The sequence below is a fragment of the Malurus melanocephalus genome, unplaced genomic scaffold (assembly GCF_030028575.1).
Source record: "Malurus melanocephalus ecotype Western Australia unplaced genomic scaffold, MMel_1.1 scaffold_69, whole genome shotgun sequence".
Classification (NCBI taxonomy): Eukaryota; Metazoa; Chordata; class Aves; order Passeriformes; family Maluridae; genus Malurus; species Malurus melanocephalus.
The window spans coordinates 2,682,582-2,705,433 of NW_026623301.1; the positions used below are offsets into that span (position 1 = coordinate 2,682,582).

The 22,852-nt window shown below is 37.6% G+C and overlaps 1 protein-coding gene across 1 annotated transcript; it reads right to left on the reverse strand.

Moving 5' to 3' along the window:
- Window positions 1-680: 680 nt before the first annotated feature.
- CUNH18orf63 (chromosome unknown C18orf63 homolog) lies at window positions 681-22,263 on the reverse strand. Its single transcript, XM_057366647.1, is given in 15 exon segments — window positions 681-2,092; window positions 5,325-5,412; window positions 6,970-7,086; window positions 8,075-9,154; window positions 10,560-10,743; window positions 11,314-11,399; window positions 11,498-11,594; window positions 12,247-12,356; window positions 13,737-13,813; window positions 14,762-14,803; window positions 15,814-15,925; window positions 17,263-17,319; window positions 18,735-18,813; window positions 19,443-19,612; window positions 21,699-22,263. Coding segments are annotated over 13 exon segments (2,250 nt in total). The 5' UTR covers window positions 19,577-19,612; window positions 21,699-22,263; the 3' UTR covers window positions 681-2,092; window positions 5,325-5,337.
- Between the last annotated feature and the right edge of the window lie 589 nt (window positions 22,264-22,852).

Sequence of the window (22,852 nt, forward strand, 5' to 3'; positions counted from 1 at the left end):
GAATTGACTTAGATATAGAATCAAATTATTTGAGAACTGATAGAAAAGCTATAAAACACTTTTAAACCCCTCAGATGTCAGTGGGCAGGTGATAGTTTCTGACAGTTGACCTTTTCACCAGTTACTCAAACCTGAGGATTTTTTAACCTTTTACATTTTCCCTTGTTCCTGATGTACATTTATATACTTTGGAGCCAGTGGAGGCATCTGTTTCTTTAATCATGAGAAACCAAGCCTGTAGACATCACATGTGGAGGCTCCAGGTGATCCTGGATGTTGAGGGCTCCTGTGCTTTGACAGGTTCTGGCACCTGCCAGAAGTGAGGGTATTCTGCCCAGTTAGTAAATGCTGATTAAAAGCAGAAACAGGGGTAGGCTCTTACAGCCCATCCATATAAACAGTGAAGAGTAAGGCAGCAGCCAAGGTCCCTTCAGGATTGCCAAATCCTCCCAAGGCACTCACAACACCAATCCTTCCTTCCCACTACGGGCATTTCCACCACCATCACTCCTGCAGCCAACACAGTTCACTCACTATCAACACCTTCACACACATTTACAAGGARTGGGTGGGGTGGAGTAACAGAGTTCTCCCCCACAGTTTAGATCRGGAAGGAATTGGCAATTTAACACAGATGAGCAACTCAGTAGTTTATTTCAATGGAACACATTGTATCTGAGATAATTTTTCTGTATTTTGAGTATTATAACATATAGCACAAAATTACATAAACATTTAAAAATGCAAGAATAATGCAAAATTGCTTCTGTAACACACGGCAAATGTTGGTAACTGGCAGCAGTTTAAAAGCAGCAATAGGAAGCAGATCAGATAAAGCACTAATTTATTTTGCATGGTAGAAATGCAACTACTMTACAGGCTTTTCCATGTTGTAAGACAAGAGAATGATCAGTTATAGAGTCAAATCTATGAAAGGWAACTAAACCACAGCATTTGAAAAGTAGCCTTGTATACCAATTTCCAGACAAAATGTAAATATAATTTGATTTCTTGCAGAGCACATTGCTCTAACTTCTTTCAGTATTTGTCTTGTATTTTTTGTATTCCGTATGAGAAAACGGCATGTTGTTGAAGAGCTCACTTCCTTTTAAACACTGTCACCCTGAAATTAGAGCTATGTTGACAGTCACCATTTGAGAGAAAACAAAACAAAGCAAAAGTTGTCATAATAATAGGACAAAATCCAGCTTTGAAGAATGAGGCAAACAGAAACACAGCTATTGAAATATAAACCTAAAAAAAGTTTTCACAAAGCGCAGAAAGTCGCATTGCATTAATTCTTTTAGAAAAAAGTATTTGCAAATATATGTCCAAAACAAGYGTTAAGCTACAGTTTGAATAGTTGAATCTAGGAGCTAATGTGACATTTGATTCCTTTCTTCCAGGTAACACAATAATATTCACTTCAAAGCAGTGATTATGAAACAACAACCATATATTATGTGAATATCTTTATATCTGCACCTTGAAGTAGGTCACTGATGACACCCTTATGGCAATAAAATTACTCAAAGGGCAASTACAGGTTATTTTTGAACTCCTGAAGAATGGTATTGTCAATTAGAATTCAAAAATCTTTTACAGAGCAGTTTCATATCTGAAAAGTCATCAAAATTACAACAAGAATTAATGAAGCTTGAGTCAAATCCAGCCTTTAAATTATTCCTCTAGGAATAAAATTGTTTATTTTCAAACCATTTGACTTGAGAAGGAAAACTTATTTAGGAATTTTTTACTGTTGAAATGAACTGGCCCAGACATTGTAGCAAAGAATTAAATATTATATCTTTAGAAACCCAACTAGAAACAACAAAATAATTTGGAAGAATGATTAACTGTGTGAGCAAGTAGCAGGACAGACATAATGTGATTCAAAACCTAAACAATTTAGTTATATTTTCRAATGCATTAGAGGCTTATTAACCTGAACTGTCTGAAGAAGCTGATGATACATGGATTCACTTGACTGTATTTAACCCTCAATTTTTCATCCAGAAACAGCTACCAGTGACAAACAGCAAAATACACAAAGCTCAGAGATCCTCAAGTATGTTACTGCCCTCTTGGGAACCTGAATGGAGGAAAACAGAAAAAGTTTACATCATAGAAGAAACCAAAAGACAACTGAGAACTCTATGACTAATATGGAGGGAAAAAATATTGCTCTACTCCCACATCTGTCTTTGTATTCTGTTTACAAAGTTTGGGTTTGGGGAATTCAAGCTAAATGATCAAATTAACTCTGCATTTTTATACAGAACAAGAAGGAATTCTCTCCATGATAAATCGGCAGAACTATGCAYAGATTTATCCCTTCTCTTGAATCTGGGTTTTTAAATTAAAAGTCCTAAAAATATCACAATCACTTGTGGTGCTGGAAGAAGGAACTTCTGTTGCAGAAGTCTATTCACAGCTTCCTAACCTGCTGAGGTCAGGCAGCTGAACCACTTCCTTAACTCGACAAGAAAGTAAGAGACAAAATCTTAAGAAACTATTCTTTAACACTTATAAACGGTCAACCATGCAATAAATTAACTCCTAGCCCGAAATAATCCTGGGGCAATGGAAAATAGGATAACAGCAAAAATTTTACAATAGCAACTGTTTTTTGGAATATGTCTCAAGTACTTAGGTACCAAAATCCTACTGGCGCAAACAGTCCAGAGGTTATTTCTGCTACTAGATTTGATTAGGAAATTTTCCCCCATCATAAAAGAAATTGCTTTTTCATTGTAAGATTGAACATTTTTAGAATATTTTTTCAATGAAGCCAGCTATTTTCACCACATAGAAAAGATAATATTTTAGCCTACTATTTCACATCAATAAAGTGTTTGAAAAGTGGTTTTGTTGCAATTTCTGTAGAACAGCCTTCAAGATAAGTTCCTAAATGTTGGCTGTAGGGATACACCTCTTAGAAGAAACAGTCCAATAAATCTCAGACCAAATCTGCTGAGAATTTTTATATAATTCTAATTGTGTGGACCTCCTATCATATTCTTATGTTCACACCATATCCTTACAGCAATGGCAGGAAATAGTTTCAGGTGAAATACTACTGTTATTACTTTATATGATGAATTTGTATCTTCTCATTTGCTAAATGAATTTTGGCAGCTGAACCCAAAAGTCAGTATCTCACTGCAACACAGGAGCAGAACAACAGGACGAGTTTTGCAGATCAGTGGAAAAAGTTTGGGACCTTCAGTGCTGGCATTTTTAATATGTCTGTTCTTCCACCAACACTTGCAATGATGCAAATGCTTCTTTTAAAACATCTTTCTGCAGCAGTATATGCTGTCCTTTGGAAGCTTTGCTCTTCTGATTGGTCTTACATAACAAATTTCCCTTTCCCAGTATGTTTTGACCTTGAATATGATAGGATGACTTCCATTAATAAAGAACTATGCACAGACACTCTTAGTATCAGAATCAAATGTTCAGCTCCTCAAAATGTTAAATACTTCTCTCCTGTTGCTTTATTAATACACTCAAACAAAACAAAGAAAAAAAATTAGGATTATGCTGTGATTTCCTGGACAAGTCAMGAGGTTGTGGAACTTTGCACATAAGTCATAAAAACCAACCCTTTTTGCAAAATAGTTGTAAAAAATGTTTTTATTGTCATGAATTATAGAACAAAGTCCTTCCTGCTGACTACATCACTGAATTCCAATCTAAGGACTTCTCACACATAAATTTTGCTACACAGTAAATTTGAAAACTTACAAGTAATTCCCAAGTGTTCAAATGAAAACATGCACTCTGAATGCATGTTTAGTAATACATAATAAAGGAATGTAGAGCAAAGCTTTTCAGAATCAAAACTGTAGGCACAGATCCAACAGCAGAAGTTGTTTTAGCTCAGCTTTCTTTTAAAATCACCAACACCAATGAAGAACCCCTACCAGTGCAATTCTTGGAAATCATACTTTAAACACTACATGGAAGACACTTTTCTCTCCAGGGTTTAAGCATTGTCTACCMTGATCAACTTGATCCTGTGGCATTTAACTCTTAAATAAAAAAAAAAAATCAGAGTAACAAAAAGTAAAGTTCTGACCATTTGAAGAGACACCACTTCTGCTCATCAGTCCTCAGTGAAAATCACAGACTCTGGAACTATGTGCTTTGGAACTATCTGTGCTGATCACTAAAATAGATCACCTCTGAAGAAGGACCATGCCTGAACTGCCTGGATGAAGCAGGGGAGATGAAACACTAGAGCCAGGGACAAAATATGCTGAATACCAAAGTATAAAGGCTATAGATGGAAAGTTTCCATCCACAAAATGGTCTTTTTTAGGAAAAGCAGCCAACTGATATATATGTTCACTGGAAGAAATATATCCAAATAAGGAAAAGAAGGACATAAAGTGCATCTCTGAGACAAAATGCACATTTGGCTACTTGTTACCACTCCCATTGAATCTAAACAGCCAGGTTAAAAGTTGTAGTTTATATCTTGCTTCTTTCTTGCTCAATTTTTCTATTTGCTTTGTATAATAGACATTTTTGTGCTGTTCTGTCTGTGTGACCATCTTGCTTACATCAATATTTTCTTCAGAATAAATATACTCCTATTTATTTCTGAAACGGTTAACTGTATAGGCTACTCTTTCCTGCATGTTTTACAACTGATAACGTATGATAGGCATTTGGTCCTTAAATCTAGTGAGGTTCTTATGCTATATCCTAATGTTCTATCCCTAATATTCAAAGGAATGTTCACAGGACAAGCTTGTTTTCTCCTGCAAAACTATTACTGACAACCACCCACAATGTGGCTTGAAATATCTTGTCACAAAACTAAATTTATTCAGTTTGTATGACAGACAGTTTTGTCCTTTGATTAGATCTCAGCAACACAAATGCATTTAGCCACCTCATTTCATGTAACAGTATCAAATAATATACACAGCTCCACTTTAATGGTTTATGGTTTTAACTTCAGCTCAGATTCAAACAAAACTTTGAAGCCCAAAACCGARATTTATTTCTGTTTGAGAGAAAAATGAGCCAATTAAAATACAAATTTTACCAAACTCGAAGTTCTAGTACGTAAAAAATGCCTTTATTTTAGCATTGCTTGTTTCACAAAAAAAAGGCAAAGCTTTATTTGCTAGTGTCCAATGAAACAGCTTTTGTTATTTCATGAGTTTGCTCTAGAAGCTATTGCTTTAGTAAAGTGATTCCTTTGTAGATAGCTGATGTTGTCATCATGATCCAAAAGCATAGGAACTATTAGAGATGTGATATTATTTTAATAAAAGAAAAACACTTAAGATTTGTAATAAACGTACCCAGAGTTTTCTTTCAATACTCCAGAACATCTYAGGTAGAAGGTTTACTTCTTTTGGTTCTCTTTAACTTTGAATAACYTTCTTCTTTCTGTTCAGAAAAACAASACCAACAGAAAGAACTAAARCCAGTAAAGGAAATGAAGCAGCAAWACTAAGCTAACTTCAACTAAAAATGTTGTTTCTGAGTAAAATGCTTAGTTGAATAAAAAGTTATTAATAAAAGTTTCTATTTCCCAATATAAATAATTTAAAGCACGTTTGTAAGTACAGTGGCTAAATGATTAAGATCACAGCTACTTTGAAAATACCCTTTACAGGCTAGCAACCATGACTTTCAAAACCAACTGATCATTTTTGAGATCATGACAAAGGCTTACTTTTCAGAGACGTGTTTAGCAATGTCCCCAGTTAGCACTATTGTATTTTAATCTGGAGACAGGAGGAATCACCCTCATAAGCATCAGAAAATCCATCCCTACCTCATTTAACAGACATTWATTCTCTTTCCTATTCCTGACACACCATTGAAACTTCCCAAGCTGTACACCCACCACCCCTGAGCCCAGCAGTGGCAGCACTGCACTGGCAGTGTGGCACCGAGAATTTGCTGTCTCCTGACACTTCCCAGAAGAATCTTGCAGGGCTCAGGCAGGTACCTGTGCTACTCACAGCCTGCTTGGAGAGTGAGAAATGCATGAGCCACTTATCACTCCTAACTAGGACAGGACAGTGCCCCTTCCCCATTCCAGCAGTGCTGCAGACCAGCTACAAGTTCTCCATGCTCASGAGCCCTGGTGYGTCTGGGTCATTCCCACTGGCAGGWAAAKKACTTCAGCACTAATTCATATTGTGGTGGAAGTCTCCCTTCTGTACCCAGACCCTGGCGTTGTTATTCCTAGTTGCTCAGTTGCCACAGTTATTTTTAGCTGCTGGTTTTCTTCTCTTTGTGAGAATGACTCTACTGTGGAGTGCTGGGCCTGTAACCAGCGACTCTGTTGTGGCCCTGTGGAAGGGCCTTTCCCAGCTGCACTTGGATGGGGCCAGCTCAGAGCAGCTGGGCTGGTGCTTCCCACACAAACTCTTCTCTTCCCTGCTGCAGCTCAAGCTCTGGGGTGAGTGTGTTCCTCCAGCAGGCCCCTGGGGTTGCTGCAAGGGCCTTTTCTGAACTGCGCGCACGGAGAGCACGGACTGTGTTCTTTTAATTATAGTTAAAACTTCCAGAATTGTCTTGCATTTGGCTTTAAAAACGTAACAAAACATTGTTTCTACGGAATGTTGAAATTCAAGCCCTTTAGATGAGAAACTCACTGAGACACTGAGAATGCCCAGAGTTATACTGGGCAGGATAAAAATATTTTCTGTAGAATCAGAAAATCTGCTTCASAAACAGTAACATCATAAAACATTTCAGTAGTATCTTTTGCCGAAGACAAATATTTAAAATTAATTCTCMAAGTGACAGTATCATAAGTTAATATTAATTTTATCCTAGTTAAGGTTCATTTTATCCAGAGCAGGMTCAATAAGCTTTCATAGTTTGCCTATTTCAACTGGAATGTGCTAAAAAGCTTGAAATATCTTTTTCMTCTCTTAAATCAGGTCCTTCTGGATTGGATTAAAGGGTGTATGTGTGTGGGATGTTTACCTGTCTTTTTCTGGCACAAGCTTTCTTTGCAGATGATTCCACGTTGCTCTCCTTGACTAGCAAAGTCAGGTCTGAGGTCAGTGTTTCACATGTCAGATACTTGTTCCCTGTAAACATCTTGAAGTATAAAAGTTTACACCTTCATTAGCAAAAAAAGCCCACAACATTTTGAAGAAGTTTTCTAACTGTTAAAATTACCTGCTTTTTCAAAAGGTGCCCTCATCACATAAAGCTAACTTGCCAAATTATATTTTATAGATGCAAAAAGTGATAAGCACAAGACATTTCATCCATCTGCCCTACATATGGGATATTATCCCCTAAAAATTGCACTGAAATCAGCTCAACTATCCATTTAAYTGAAATGCAGGGAGAATCACAGAAAATTTAGGCTGTAAAGTACTTCTAGCTGTCATGTAATTGTAACTTTTACTCAAAACAGAGCTAACTTCAAAGACAGGTCACCTTGCTTTGGGCCCCATTCAGTCAGCTTTGAGAATCTGAAACAAACTCAAAAAATCTCTCTATGCAACTTGTTCTAGTAGCTGGCCATTCTCATGCTGAAGAGTTTTTCCTCATGTCCAGTGGGGTTTTTTTACAGTGCAATTTTGCTTTTTGTGAAATTGTAATTAAACTTGAATTTGCAAAACTTTCATGTTTGTCTAGCAGCCCAATGCCTTACAAACAACTGCTATCAGCACTACGCAAGTTATGAGGTTTGAGATTCCTTTCAGGAAGAAGGAATTATTCCATTAACATTGTTTTATAAGAAGAGGGATTAAATATTAAAAAAATGTCACTAGGTTAACCTTACACAGACCTTGATAAACTTCTTAAACAAAGGAAAACTAGCTGCCCCACCATAAAAGTCCCCAATAAAAGAAGTGTGTATTTCACAAAACATAGTAAATCATCTTCCCTTTCTGCAAAAAAAAAAAAAAAAAAAAAAGCAGCAGTGGCTGAAAACATTAAATTATATGGTAGAATTTTAGGAAACTATATTGAGAATGATGGTAGAACATGACGAAAGTCATGCTCTTTATTGCTTAATGTTGTTTTCGAATTTGTGAAAAGCAGTGAGAATGAGCCCTGTTCTTTACTGTACCTGTTCAAAGTTAGGTTTGGAATAATGACTGGTTGTCTCAGCAATACAGTACTTAAAGTGGCATGCTGCTTTGTTTTCTTCACTTTTGGCCATGCACACTGTATCTTTGAATACAGTCTCATGAATATTTAACCCAGCTCCTTTATTTGATCTCTTTGTTTGTTGCAGTGACAAACTGGAATTTGTCATTTCATTGTCTAATTTACCAATCTGCAAATGCACTTCTTTCGACTGGCATTGTTTCTCAAGAACTTGAGTAGTATTTTGACTTGCAAACTTTTTTCCCCTTCTTGCACTGGAAGYAGGAGATTCATATGTATTCAAACACAGACTGGTGTTTGTTTTCTGAAGCACTGGCCCAACATTCTTAAGAAAGAAGGGAGARTTTGCCTTTTTATGATTGACTTCACTTGGATTCCCACTTGAAGCTGAGTTTTCAGAAAAATCAGAATTAGCAGTTTGTCCATCAGTCTGGGTTTTCCATCGGAATACAGGTGTACCATGCTTTGCATGTGTCTTCGCGTTCTTTACCTGAAGCACTTTGCTATCAGTAGGATTTTTGACTGGCATATTTTGAATATGTTTGAAAATCTGAGTTATGCTGGGCTTGTGCACAGACAGTGTAGAAGATGGAACACCCACACTTTTTACTGGTGAATGTCTTTCAGCATTTTCACTTTTCTTCCTATCCGTTTGATTTGTGATCTTTCCATTCATTTGCATCAACTTTCCTTTGAAAATTGGTATAATTTTGCTGCCTTTGGTGGGGGTGGATTCAGAGGCTGAGTTTACAGATGTTCCTAAGGATTTTGCAGTTGGTAACTCTGGTACTCCTGGTATTTGCTTATCGCTCACTGATTTCTCTGCCGCTTCAATGCTAACCCCTCCTGTACTGTTACAGCTACTGGAAAAACTCTGCGTTCCTGGCTCTTTGATCAAACGCTCCATCCAGTGGCTGTTTTCCGTACTACATGGCGAAGGAATCCTAGGAGGCAGAGCCGGCTTTCCTGGAGGAGCCTGAGTTAGAGATACTRCACAAACCATCTCACCGTCTAATTTCGTATGCTTAGGTTTTATTTCCTGCAACACAACAAGAGTTGCTAAACTGAATGTACTGGATTTAAGATCTGATAGTGCCACCTAATGCTTCACTATATAATATCAACCTAATACACATCACAATATTTAAGCATAAAATTCTATGCTTTGAATTACAATGACTACATTTTAAAACAATATTTAGTTGTCATTATAAATTAAGGAGGTTTCRTCTCCCAATTCTTTGTTTATAAAATATGCTGAAATATCATATTTCTGAGAAGGAAAGACTTAAATTACAGTCATTATCTTGGTTTAGTGCTTTCCAACTGGATAATATCTACCCCTTTTAGGGAGGGTCTGCAGAGGGTTTGACTGACAGGGTTCCGCATTTCTTAAGACTTCTAAGAGCATCTGTATTCTGAGCAAAAGACAGTTTGAATGTCTACAAAAAATGTAGATGACACATASGGCCCATTTTAGCTTTGATCACTGAAGAGACATAAACAGGAACTGCTTTCTGAAAGAGGATTATAGTATTTTAGAACCTCTGCAACTTCTGTCACTATTCTTTGTTCAGAATTAATTACTTCATTTCTTCTTTCACACACTATTACCAAAGAAATTTGAGACTCAGTCTTTGCTATGACCTCAAATTWAAGGAGTTTTGAATATTTGCCTCCTTGCCATCACCTCACATGGAATGAACCTTACAACCTGAGTGTCTTAAAATGCTTATGACCACACATTTTTCTTTTTATTTTTAAATAAATTGTAATAAYCATAATCCTAATAATATTAATAGAATCATGAATGGTTTGGGTTGGAAGAGGCCTGACAGATCATCTTGTTCCAGCCCCCCTGTCATAGGCATGGACACCTTTCACAATGCCAGGTTGCTCAAAGCTCCATCCAGCCTGGCCTTGAACACTTTCAGGGATGGAGAATACACAACTTCTGTGGGCAACCTGTTCCAGGGCCTCACCACACTCACAAGTAAAAATTTCTTCCTAATATGTAATCTAAATCTACCTTGTGTCAGTTTAAGGCCATTCCCCTTTGTCCTGTCATTACATGCCTTTGTAATAGTAACAATAGTAAAAATGTTGCTGTTATTAATGTTGTTGTTATTACTGTTGTTATTAGAGAAGAGATTTGAGAAAGTCCTGGACATCCAGCTATTAAAAAAAATCTATATAATTGCAAATACTGATAGCAATTACTTAACACCAAATCTATTTTTAATGTATTTATAATGAGAATAATAACATAACAACGGGCAAATATCAATATGATTTTCACTTACACCGTAAGTAAAAGTTACAGGATTGATAGTTGTTGTGAATAGTATAGCTACATGCTCTTATTGAGGTCTGAATATGATAAGGACCACTTTATACTATAAAAAAAGTACATATCATAAATATGTTTATTAAAAAAGCCTTACTTGCACTGAAGCCCTGGAGAGTTCCTTTGTAGCATAAAGTGCTTTACTAGTTATCTTTACTGGAAATCCACAYAGTTGTGAAAGATTGCTCTTCATGTCAGAAAGAAAAGAGTTCACTACACTTTCTGCATCTGTTCTAGGGAAATACTGCACTGGCTGACTTCGAACGCAACTTAATGGATACCTGAATATGTGTTCAGGAATATACAACAAGTTTCTTTCAATTTCTATAATTACTAATCATCTTTGAGAAGAGAGTATGAGTTTGTCTGAAGCTTTTTAAAAAGGTGAACAAAAGCACTTATTTTCTTAAGGGCACGACGATTATAAAGTTACAGGACTTCAGYATGATTATGCCACACTAACCTATGACAGCAAGGACTACTCAATATAAGCAATCCTTAGTCTAGTCTTTCCTGCAGAAAAATTCTCTTTAGAAGAAATCTTTGTTGGCCACATTTTTTTCATAATTTAACTTTCTTTAACATCCCTTTCTTCTATATCAGCATTTAGAGAGGCATTATSGTGTTTATGGAGGTTATGAGGCAAATTGCTGTTTGACTTCCTATTAATGAATACTGAGATAGAGACTTGACTAAATATTTTGTTTCAATGTGCCTACTGAAACATTTCTCTACTGACTTCTATAAAATTATTAAAGGAGAAAAAAAATGTGGCACATTCAAAAATGAAAAGCARAGCTTTGCTGGAACTGTAGGAGAGGAAACGTAGCAAATACATTCTGAAAGGATACGTGAAGAACCTTTCYCCAATTGGTTTGAAGTAAACACTCAAGTATATTTTTGTCTCTTCAAGATCCTCAGGAAGAATATATCCATACTTGAAAAAACCAAACACAAATGTATATTACAAGGATAATCTCAATGGACACAAAAAAAAAGGGAGGAAAAAATGAAAGCAGTGTATGTATTTCTCACCAGACTCTTCCAGTGCATCTGAAATTCTTTATATGAACGGAAAGGAGATTCTGGAGGAATKATGTGGCTGATGTTTATGATCTGACCCATTTTCATGCTGTGCACAGGGAAAAAAAGAAAGGATGTTTAGCAAGGGTGTCATAAAATCCAGCTGAAAAAATACTGGTCTTTTGGGAAAAAAAAATCTTATTTTTGGCATTCAGAGTATCTGCAGATTATTTTTATCTTTCAAGAACTAATTCCTTTAGCTTACAAATTCATGACATAGCAATAGCAGTATTTCCTGAAGGATAGAAAAGAACCTGGCAACTACAAGTCTAATTTCTCTTACAACTCTCACTARCAGTGAACGTAGAACAAAAGCAAATATCATCATTACTTCTCTTATATTTAATGATGAAAAATCATAGGCAAAGATGGAGGTAGTTTGTAGCAAAGGWGCAAATACTTTTTCTTTAAATTGACACTTTCTGCTAAAATTGTACTTGAGAAAAATTGGTGCTCTTGCATCACAGAAGTAGCAYAAAGATTAGTAAGACTGAAACAATATTTAAAGGCATAGTTTATGATAAATTGATTAATTTTTCTCATTTTACATAATGCTGACATAATAAAACAAACTGAGAAAAGTTTCTTTTATGTAAAACAGACTGTAAAACAGAAGTGTTCTTATCTCTAGTATCAAATTCACAATTTGTAGGGCAAACATTCCAGTGTTTACTTCTGCTGAAATAGAAACAGATTCCTACCTTGGCAAAACATAGCACCAGTTACTTAATATGGAATGCTGCTGAATAACTGTATTTTCATTGCTGTCAAACAGCTTTACGGTGTTTACTGAAATATCAAAATCTACCAGCTTAAAACAGAAAAAAAGGTTATTAACAAATAATTCTACAGCAGTACAAAATTTTTTATTTATTTTTTATTTTCCAAAATAATTATGTATCAGAATACACTGAAACTTAATATATTATTATTATTCTACCAGCTCTCACAGACTGATTATTCCAGAAGATATTCCTATCATCAAATTGCACACTCTCTTATATTAGAGCAGAGCCTACATTTCCACAAGCTATGCAAGTACAAGGTTTAAAGTTTATTGAAATCAGTGAGATTTAAACTTTATTTGAAATGGTTTAATAAATAAGAATGAAGAAGGAATTTCTCAAATTGAGATCTGTCTCACTTCCACGCACAATTTTAAAAATTCAAATCAGAAACCCATGCATGACATTTTAGTAACTGTGTATGTCGCTAATCACATGCAAATACCAAACGAACAGAATTAATGGGACACGCAGTTTCATCCTCTGAGAAGTGAAAAAATATCCCACATTTTCACAATGTCAGAATTTGACTGTAGGGGACAATCAAAGACTGAGATTTGAGAAACATCTTATCTTTCTATGGTCTACCAGGGTTTTCATTTATTCACAAGACAAGAAAATCTGGTCATTTCYGTGTTAGAAAAGTACTGAAAGGATGAAGCTGATAACAAAGCCACATCATGATCATTTCCATCATTTGTCTGTGTCATTTGGGAACTGGATTCCTGTAGATAGATTTAACGTTTATGCTGTCCCAACCAGGTCTCAAAAGGAATCCTATTCTATTCCAACAATGAAGATTTTGGATCAGAAGTATTTATTTTAGAAGAAACCAGCAGCCCTGACAAATATGCCCTGCATGTATGGAYGTATTCACCACAGGCAAGAAGGCTGTCAAAAAAGGTGAGTTTTCAACTTCAAGCTAGATTTCTTGAAAAATGTATTAATTATGCTTAAAAGCAGCATAGTCCTGGCTGCTCCAGTATTTTGGAAGCTGAATAGAAATGAAGCAGACTCCATAATAGCCATGTACTTTGAATATGGTGCTGACAACTCACATTCAAAACTGTCTATGTACTACAGTGTGACTGAGAGCTTTCTAGAAAATACTGCCAGACTAAGGAAGCCTAGAATCATAAAGACACTTCACTGCTATATTCTGTTAGAATTTTTGAAAGCTCTCTTAGCATAGAATCTCARCTTTACAGTGCTGGCTAGACTGCATCAATATAGATACAGAATGGATGTTATGCTTTTATGACACAGATAGGCAATGAATATGGTTAATGTCTCAATGCAATCAGAAATGAGCACTTCTATCCCCATCGTGGTAATTGGAAGTCATCTAACAGAAGATGAAGATTAGTAAAACAAACAGAGTCACAGAAAATATAACTGGCATATACCTCAGGGGGTGGCAGCCGAATTGAGCAAGGCTCCACACTGATGCAAAGCTGTCTCTCTGACACATTGAGGTCTACAACTAAATAGAAAAAAAAAAAAAAAGCACAATGCCCTGTTTTGAATTACAGCTCATCTCTTAGACAGAAATCTAACCCAAATGTTTATTTAAGATAATTGTTAGTCAAAATGCTGTGTTTGAAAATCAAAAGGCTAGACTTTCTCAGCACAGAAATTAAAATAAGGTGCATTTTAACGGTGAAAAATAAAAATAATAATGAATTACTGTCATACAGTATGCCTCCCTAGAAACTCAAGGCTGGCTGTGCAACTGTGTGCTTGATAATCATATCCTTGACACAAAACCACTTATTTTCAAAGCAAATGTAGTTCCTACGACCATTTKCTGCACTGAGTCATTCAGCCCAGTATTATCCATCCAGGAGCTGTCAATAGGAAAGGCGAACATTTATTGACACACCTCCAGATTTTTCACTCAGCTCTAAGTTCCTCAGCAGATGTCCCTGGTGCAAATTTAGGCTTCAATATCYCCAAATGTAATCTTTAATTTTTATACTAGAATAAAAATATTACTTTGTAATTTTTGCAATAGCTAAACAGMATGTTTTGGGACTTCACTTTTGTGAAGAACAAACACAGTACGCACTGGACAGTCACTATAGCTCATTTTCCTATCTGTTACTATGGAACCTTCACATCACTTGAAAGACTTATATTTTGAGGCAAGTGCATTTAACTGCAATAATTATAACTTTAAAAAGGCAAATGTCAATCTAAGGGCTGTAGATTAATAGTAYAAAAATTATCTTCTTTGTGGGTAATTTTTCAAAGGCACGGTTGAGCTGACAACTATGACAGACAGAACATCCAGCAAGTGTATTTGGACAGAAGTTATTTCAGAATGAAAACCAAAGACACTGTGCTGGTAATACCAAGGTTACGATAAAATGAAAGTACGTAACTTTACCTTGCTCTCTCAAGTTTACTATTAACAGAATATTGTACTTACCAACAGCATTCTGCCTTCCTGAATGAGACAAAAAGTCTTTCCCTTAATAAATAGAATAGAYAGACATTATTTTTTCAGCCATACATCTAAAGTCTTTATGCATTAAAAAAAGAGAATGAGAAATCCCACAGTTTTGTTTGACACTGTCATGAATGCGGAAAGGTGTGCTCCTTCCAAGGAGAGAAAATCCCCTCTATCAATTACCTTTTCATAGGTATTATTTATTTGATGATTTTTTTAACATCTTCCATAAGAAAGAGAGATATGTAAAAGTACATTAGTGGACAGCAACTAACCCTCGCTTTTTCCTTCTAACCCTCTACTTCCAGCCACTACTCCTGAATAAACTGATTTCATTCTGACATCCTAATTTTGAAGATACTGAGAACAGGTTACTATTGTTATTGTGGCTGGGAATAAGATAAGAACATGCACACTTTTTCCAGCATACATTTGAAATTATACATACAATTACTCTACTTATTATAAGCATACTGCAATATCTGAAGTACATCTGGTTTTCCATACTTTGGTAATTCACATTTATACTACACAGCAGTGAGCAGAGAGATGTCAGGCAAAGGAACTGCCATCTAAAGAGATGGAGCTTGGTAGAAGTAGAGGGTCTGATAGAGGGTCTGTTTAGAAGAACCTGCAAACCATGTGCAGACGTGCCACTGCTAAAAGCATGAATCTAAAAAACATGCCAAATTTTTAGAAGACATTTACTGTCCAACAATATTGGACAATTGGGTTTGGAAATTACTCTGGTACATTGCATTCAGTTGATATAATTATTGGATCTATTACAAAGATAAGAAAGAAGATGAAAAGGTGAATAGCATGTCCATTCAGACTATTAATTTGAGTCATTGAACTTGGATAACAAAATAATAAAAGTGCAAATAAAGAAAAAAAGTAATAGGATAAAGGAATGAAACAATTTATTGTAATGAATGAAATAACTATGGAATTTAAATGATGGAAAATAAAAGCAACAATAAAGAACTGAAAACTAAATGCTTGATTCCTGACCCAAGTGAGTCAAATACCTTGCACCAAGAGATGACCAGCTTTGTTCCATCTGGGTGCAAGTTTGGCTGTAAGTGTGTAGGAGAGACAGGTTTGGAGAAGGGCTGGAGTAACTGTTTGCGGTGCTTCCAGCTAAGAACAGTGATAAAAAAGAAACATATATTTGTAATAATTCAACAGATTTTTTAAAGGCCTCAGTTAAAATTTAAGCATATAAACTGCTACTTCATCTTGGAACCAAATCCTAGTATATGCCACACTTCTTTAGGTTTCATCTTAGCTACAAGATGAAGTTACCACAGTATTTGACGTAAGCTTTTAGATTTCATGTGCCATCAAAGTAAAGTGCACTACAGTTCCTATAATGTCTTCACAGGGCTAATAGACTTGAGGAAAAGATTAACTGAACCTTCTGGAGTACATTACTAGATATCTAACTCTTTCCAGACAACAGGCACAACATCCAAAGCTGACATTACCTCTGCTGTCAGACTCAAGACCAGAGATATTTTCTGACAATCACAATAGATAAATGTAGCTTTGCTCACCCAGCAACTCCACTTGCCTACCTGTCCTGCAGAGCTTTCTCTTGACCATCAGCATTAGTCAATAAATTAATTACAATGGGTTAAAAAGAGTTAAGTAATATACCTCCAGRGGGATGGGCCCTTTCTGTGTCATTCTAATGAATACTGCAAGGAACTGCTTGGTACTATCAATCTGCTGGTGTTGGAAAACCTAATGTGACAGGTCACCTACACACATCAACATAAAGCAGTTCTGTAAGGTAAGCATATTTGAACASTGTATGTCTTACTAATCTGCATATGCATTTGCACTTCTTGGAACAAATTAAAATACACCCAACTGGCTGTGTAAATAAATTATGAGAACTACTGGCTTTGGTTACAATCAGTCTTTTGACTTGGCAATTTTAGTGCCTCCACACACACATTCATAAATCCCACAGATGTTGCATACTAGAAAATAGTAAATGGTCTAAAAATATATCAGTTCTCAAGCTCAGGGCTCCATTTCTTCTCTGTGCTTTTGTTTCCTTGTCCTCTACAGGCTGGGTAAACCCAAAGGTGAATGGGGAGACAGCTCAGCTGCCTAAACATTTCCACTGGAGAAGGGGGATGACACCAGAAGGAGAGCTGAAGGGCTTTGGCCCAAAGGTTGCCTTGAGGTCAATCTTCAAATGCCTCTGAGCAGGAGCAGGATGCCACAGCAGAAAAGAAATCTAGAGAAATTGCTCACAAAGTTCTTAAAACTATTGACTCTGACAAAGTATACTTACCATACCCCAACTCACAGGTCACAATTTGTCTATGGAGCAGACTTATTCACCCTTAAAATTGGCTTCTGTAGTGCAAACAGCATGGCCTATGAAAAATACTCATCTCTGCCAACAGCRATTGCAGACAAGTGTAACAGTCTTAAGAACTGTGTCATATTTCGGCACTTACAGTAGCTCCTTGTCTCTCYACATAGGCTTGGCATATTCCTGATTCATAAAATGGTATCTAAAAGTAACAGTAAAAAAATAAATCAAGTGTCTGATATTAAGACATATTTTAGCAAATYGTAAATTAAATTCTGGTAAAACAGACTTTGTCTTTGAAAAGCATGCAGGGGAACAGTTAAGCAAACATTTTATCCTGTGTTTTAAAGGAGAAAACTAAAACTAACTCAGACATTTTTCACAATGTAATCTCATTTCTRGCTAAAAATACATTAACAAGCAAGCCAAGCAAGGAAAAGACTGCCCAAAACAAAGCTGCAGAACTCTGCACCTGCTTCTCTCATTGCAAACTGGGTGGCATGTTACAAACAGAGTCCATTCCATTCCACAAATCAGTTCACCATCTGTAAAGGCCTTTTCATCAAAAGCGTAGAGGACTTAAGGTGTCCTCTACACCACAATAGGACAAAAAAAGAAAAGTTTGCTTTAAAAGAAAAGTTTTTATTTATCCTTGATCCTCAAACAAAACACTTCTTACAGAAATATACTGGTATGTGTGATGACTACAACTGACTCCTATCCATACTTTGGTTCAGGCTGACCAAGTAGCAACAGGCCTCACATCCTTGGGGTGAACTTGCAAGCTGGAAGTTCCTGGCTCATGTACAAGGGAGGGAAGGTGTCTTGAAAAATATTTCAAAAGGTGTTTTCGAAACCCGAAAGTACAAGGTAATCAAAATAGAGAAAGAGATACCAGCACTAAATCAAAGACATCTGTCTTGTCTGTACTATTGGCTAGGAGCCAACCATTTCACCCTTTAAATATTAAAATCAGGATGGGCCTCATCTGAGCACTCCCTGAATGCCAGACTGAAAGACAGCAGGCCTGCCTGCCAGGTGACTCTGAGCAGGGACTCTCTCAAGGTTAGAGATTCCATACCTGAAATTAAGAGATCCTTCCTTAGAATCGGAAGACCCCTTACCTGTGATCTGCAGAAAGTGACTGAAAGTGTGCTGAATTAATGCTAAGAATTACTAATCCATGCAGCTACTCACACACTATAAACATTCTGCAGATTATTACATTAAGCATGAACTGATGACCAAATCTGAGATGAAGACGGSATCTAGCCACACCTAGGCTCCAAAAAAGAATTCCAGAAAGGGGTCCATGCTGAACCTCATGTCTCCACAGGAGGGCCCTCTTGACTCTTTGCACCTCCRGTTTCTGAGTCACTCTAACTCAATTTTCCTTTTCACGTTTTTTTCCATGCAGTAATTATTAAGGCAATCCTTGCCATCAAACTTCCTGAAACTTGTCAGACCACTGTTAAAGCTTTGCTAAATTTCATCAAACTCATCGAACTCTGTCAAATTATTATTTTACCTCGTCAGAACATTGAGRTAAATGAGGTGCACTCTGCTCATCTGCAGCAGACTGTAACTACACATATTTATTTACACAGTGATACTGACCGCCATTACAAGTGAAATTTGATTCAGTGTCCCCATAACAGGTGCAGAAAGGATCTCTTGATACAGGAATAATAACTGTCTATAAAAAATGAGAAAGAAAATGAAAAAGTTTTATTTTCTCAGCTTAAATTTATTTTTCTCATCTTCTGCAAACACAATACATTACACKTTTAATCAGTTTCCTTCAGTTCAGTATAATAACTTGGGTAGTCCAAGTTGTTTGCTCCAGATAACCCACAGGGATCTAAGACAAACACTACAGACCTCTGGCACATAAAGGGAACTCTCCAAAAGTGTTCATTTTGGCAGAATTTCTCACTTCTCCCATTTTCTGTTAAASGGAATGACATAATGCTTGGTGGACRCTAAGGCRCATACATCTGCTTTCCAAATATTCTTTTCACTTAGTCTCAACCTACACGAAGCATTCCAGCTTTGCAGGTAAACAGATTAATTCTAAACATTTATTAATTTGAAGTATGTGGACTTGTTAGACTGTAAAACTTAAACAAAAGAGAAATTTAATTTTTGTTCCCCAATAGCCAGCAAGCCTCCTGCTCAAGAAAACTATTTTAAACTATTTTGCACTGTTTGCCACTGATAAGAATTTTGCTGATTTTGTAACAGTTAATTCTAGCATTGCTAATAAAATATTTGAATGAAAATCACTAGCAGCTTCTGAAAATAATAGCCCTCAAAACTCTTTACCTGCAAGTCTTTATCTGTGTACTCCTTGMCTCTGTTTCTGGGATCTGAGAATTCAGTGTTACTGTAGCAGCACAGAGTTTTTGCAGCTCAGGCAGACTGACAAAGAACAGAGACTGGTGTCTGGTGCTATTCATGATATATTGTTGATGGCCCCAAAGCAGTACCTGGGTCTTAAAATAAAAAAAAAAATAATTCACTTTTATAAGGCAGGTATTTGTTTAGAGAACTTTATAAGTATATGGTATTACGTAAATGAATAATTCATTGTTCCTCTGCTTGACAATATGTAGAAAATATAACATAATTTGGTCAGCTAAACCAGCCCAATATCCCTTTGTTATATGTAAAGCATTGTACTTGAAAAAATAATTATTTGCAAGAGCAAAAACATTCAGAGCAAAGACAGCAACAAAAGAATACAGAATAAATGTTATGTTCATTGTCATACGAACTGAACCCGTGTGCTGAAATTCAGACATTTTTGGAACTTCCTAAAAACCACCAAAAAGAACCCAAAGAACCAGAATTTAAGACTAAGAATATGATTCCTTCATGCAGTACTAATGAATCACATTTGAACAGGAATAATATGAAGTCATGTTACCCATCTTGTTGGGTGCCTGTTGTGTGCTCCTTTGCCTTGCAGCACAGGTCAGTCTCAATGTAATGAGTTATAATATTTATGACAAAAAAACCCTAACATTTCATTATTTGAAGGAAAAGATACCTTTTAACTGTAGCACCTTTTTCAATCCAAGCATTTCAAAGACAAGCAGTTAGAAAGTCAGGATCAAACACTGCACACCAGAAAAGGCAGGTTTAATATTTCTCCCCTCTCCAAAACCTAAAACACTTTTGGGAACTGTTCTCACCAGCACAGTGAGTACAGCAATAAATATTTTGATCCCGAACTTYATGAACTCACCAGGTATTCACCTGAAAAGCAATTTCGTAAATTGTGATTTAAAAACATTATGAACTAGAGAAACAATGTCAAAGATAACTTTGCTGTTCTGATTTTGCTTTACTTTCTTTACAGTGTAACACATTAAACAGATTAACCTCAGTCATATCCTAGAAAAATCACAATGTGAATGTTTTATGACTGTAATTTAAAAGAAAATAGTGTTTCCTTGCTTCTTACCCTTAAAGGAAAACACAGAAAAGCAAGTTTGTTTTTAAATGCCAGCCAAGACTATCACTTMATCAGAGAATTCCAAAAGCTACAGCTCAAGGGAAAGGACCATTTTAAACAAATGAGAAAAAAAAATCTTGTCCTTATGCAACCATGGAAAAAAAAAAAAACCTGAGTCCTTAGCTTTCAAACATTTATTGGGGATTTTTGTAGCAGAGATGTTGTAAAACACTTGCTGCAACACTCCAGTGCCCTGCTTGCTGTTTGAGGAAGACTCCCCTGTGGGAACCACTCGGTATATTAAGTCTAAGTTAAATCTTCCCAGACATCTTAAAAGCTAATGGGACAGAGTGCTTGCAAAAGGCTTCTCCCTTCAGGGGAGAGGATAAAGAGAAAAGTAGCAGTTAACACAGAACTGCCAGTTAAGAAATAACTACTGGTTATAAATCATCGGAAATAAACACAACTGCCTCCTGTACAAGAGTTCACGTGTGTGGGAGAAATTACACTTTTAGATGCCAATAATCACAGGACATGAACTTGAAACCACCACTGAGCTCCTGCTAAGCTGAACAGAGCATCAGACAGAGAATGGCTATCGCTGTTTTGTCAGAACAGACAAGCAAATCCCAGAGCTTGGCGGCAATATTTGCMATTTTCAGTAACCTGGAAGTCGAAATGAAGAGTCTTCTTATTAAAGCTGGGTACAGCACCAATTTGAGGGACAGTAACAACATTAATCTGAGAGACGGTAACAATTCTAATCTGAGGGACAGTAGTTTCTCTTACTGTCAGGCTGACTGAAAAGTTGAGTCAGGATCTGAAGACGGGGTGGCATTCAGTGAAGTACGAAGCTGCCCTCGCACTCAGGCTCAGGGTGCAGAATTTAAGCACCAGCTTTGAGGAACGGTGACAGGTCACGCTGGGTAAATTTTATGCCACAAAAATACCCCCCAAATCCAGCCTGTAATCACGCCAGAGTATATCCATGGGGCTATTGCTTCTGAAGCACCCATGATGTGTATGGATGGGACACAGGGATGTGGGGGCCCATACTGGCCTGAAATACAGACAAAGCCATCGAACACATCTGARACCAGAGTGAAGGAAACATGTTTTACCTCGAACAAAACTGAAGGAAAACAGGATGCTGGATTGGTGACAAAGCCTCACAGAGAAGGGGAAGGCACTGCTCCCTGTGCCCTCAGCCCGTCTGGCAGCAAATCAGGGTGGTGGCGCAGTGAAGCCTTGCTCCAAGCCCCGCGGAACACCTCTCCAAAGGCAAGGCGAGTGACTCCGGCGACAGCCGGGAGGTTTTGAGGAGCTGTGAGGAAGCTCCTGTGGCAGGGGAATCCCGCCGGGATCACCTCACGGGCTGCGCGGGAAGAGCAGCAGCCGCGCGCTTCCCGCCCTCGGGGATCAGCCAGGCTGTGTTTTTTCCCGGGCAGCCCCCGCCTGCTGGGACACCGGCAAGAGAGGTGTCCGGGCGGTCACAGCGCCGGCTGGAGCCCCGCAACAGCCGCGCTGTGTCTGGGCTGTGACTCAGCCCGTACTCGGCACTTGGGTTTGCCGAAGTTGCTTTCCATCGCAAAGGTGCTTTCGCCGGGCACAGGCRGCTCTTGGCCGAGCCGGGGCGCCAGCCGGCTTTACCACAGCGGCGCGAGGATTATTTCGTTTTGATGTTAGGAAAAAAATTCCTCACTGCGAGGGTGGTGAGGCACTGGAACAGCCTGCCCAGRGAGCYTGRATCACAGAGTCAGAGATTGTTAGGGCTGGAAGGCACCTCTGGAGATCATCTAGTCCAAGCCCCTGCTAARGCAGTGTCACCTGGAGCGGGTTTCACAGGAACACGGACGGGTCGGTTTGGAATGTCCCCAGAGAGGGAGACTCCACSACCTCCCTAGGCAGCCCCGACCAGCCCATCTCTGCCACTCTCAATTTAAAGATCTTCCTCGTGTTAGGGTGACGCTTCTGTTTTTTAGTTTATGGCCATTGCTCCTCGTCCTGTCTCACTGAAAAGAGTCTCACAGCTCCCGAAGTCTCTCCGCATAAGAGACGCTGTGCCTCATAAGACTCCCAAACATCTTTGTGGCCCTGCGCTGCACAYTCTCCAGCARTTCCTTGTCTTTCTTGTAMTGGAAGTGTTCAAGGCCAGGCTGGATCGGACTTTGAACAACMTTGTCTAGCGTCTCCATGGCARGAGAATTGGAACTAGATGATCTAAAAGGTCCCTTCCTACCCAAAAGATTGCAATGTGGCTCTACGTTGCAAGTTA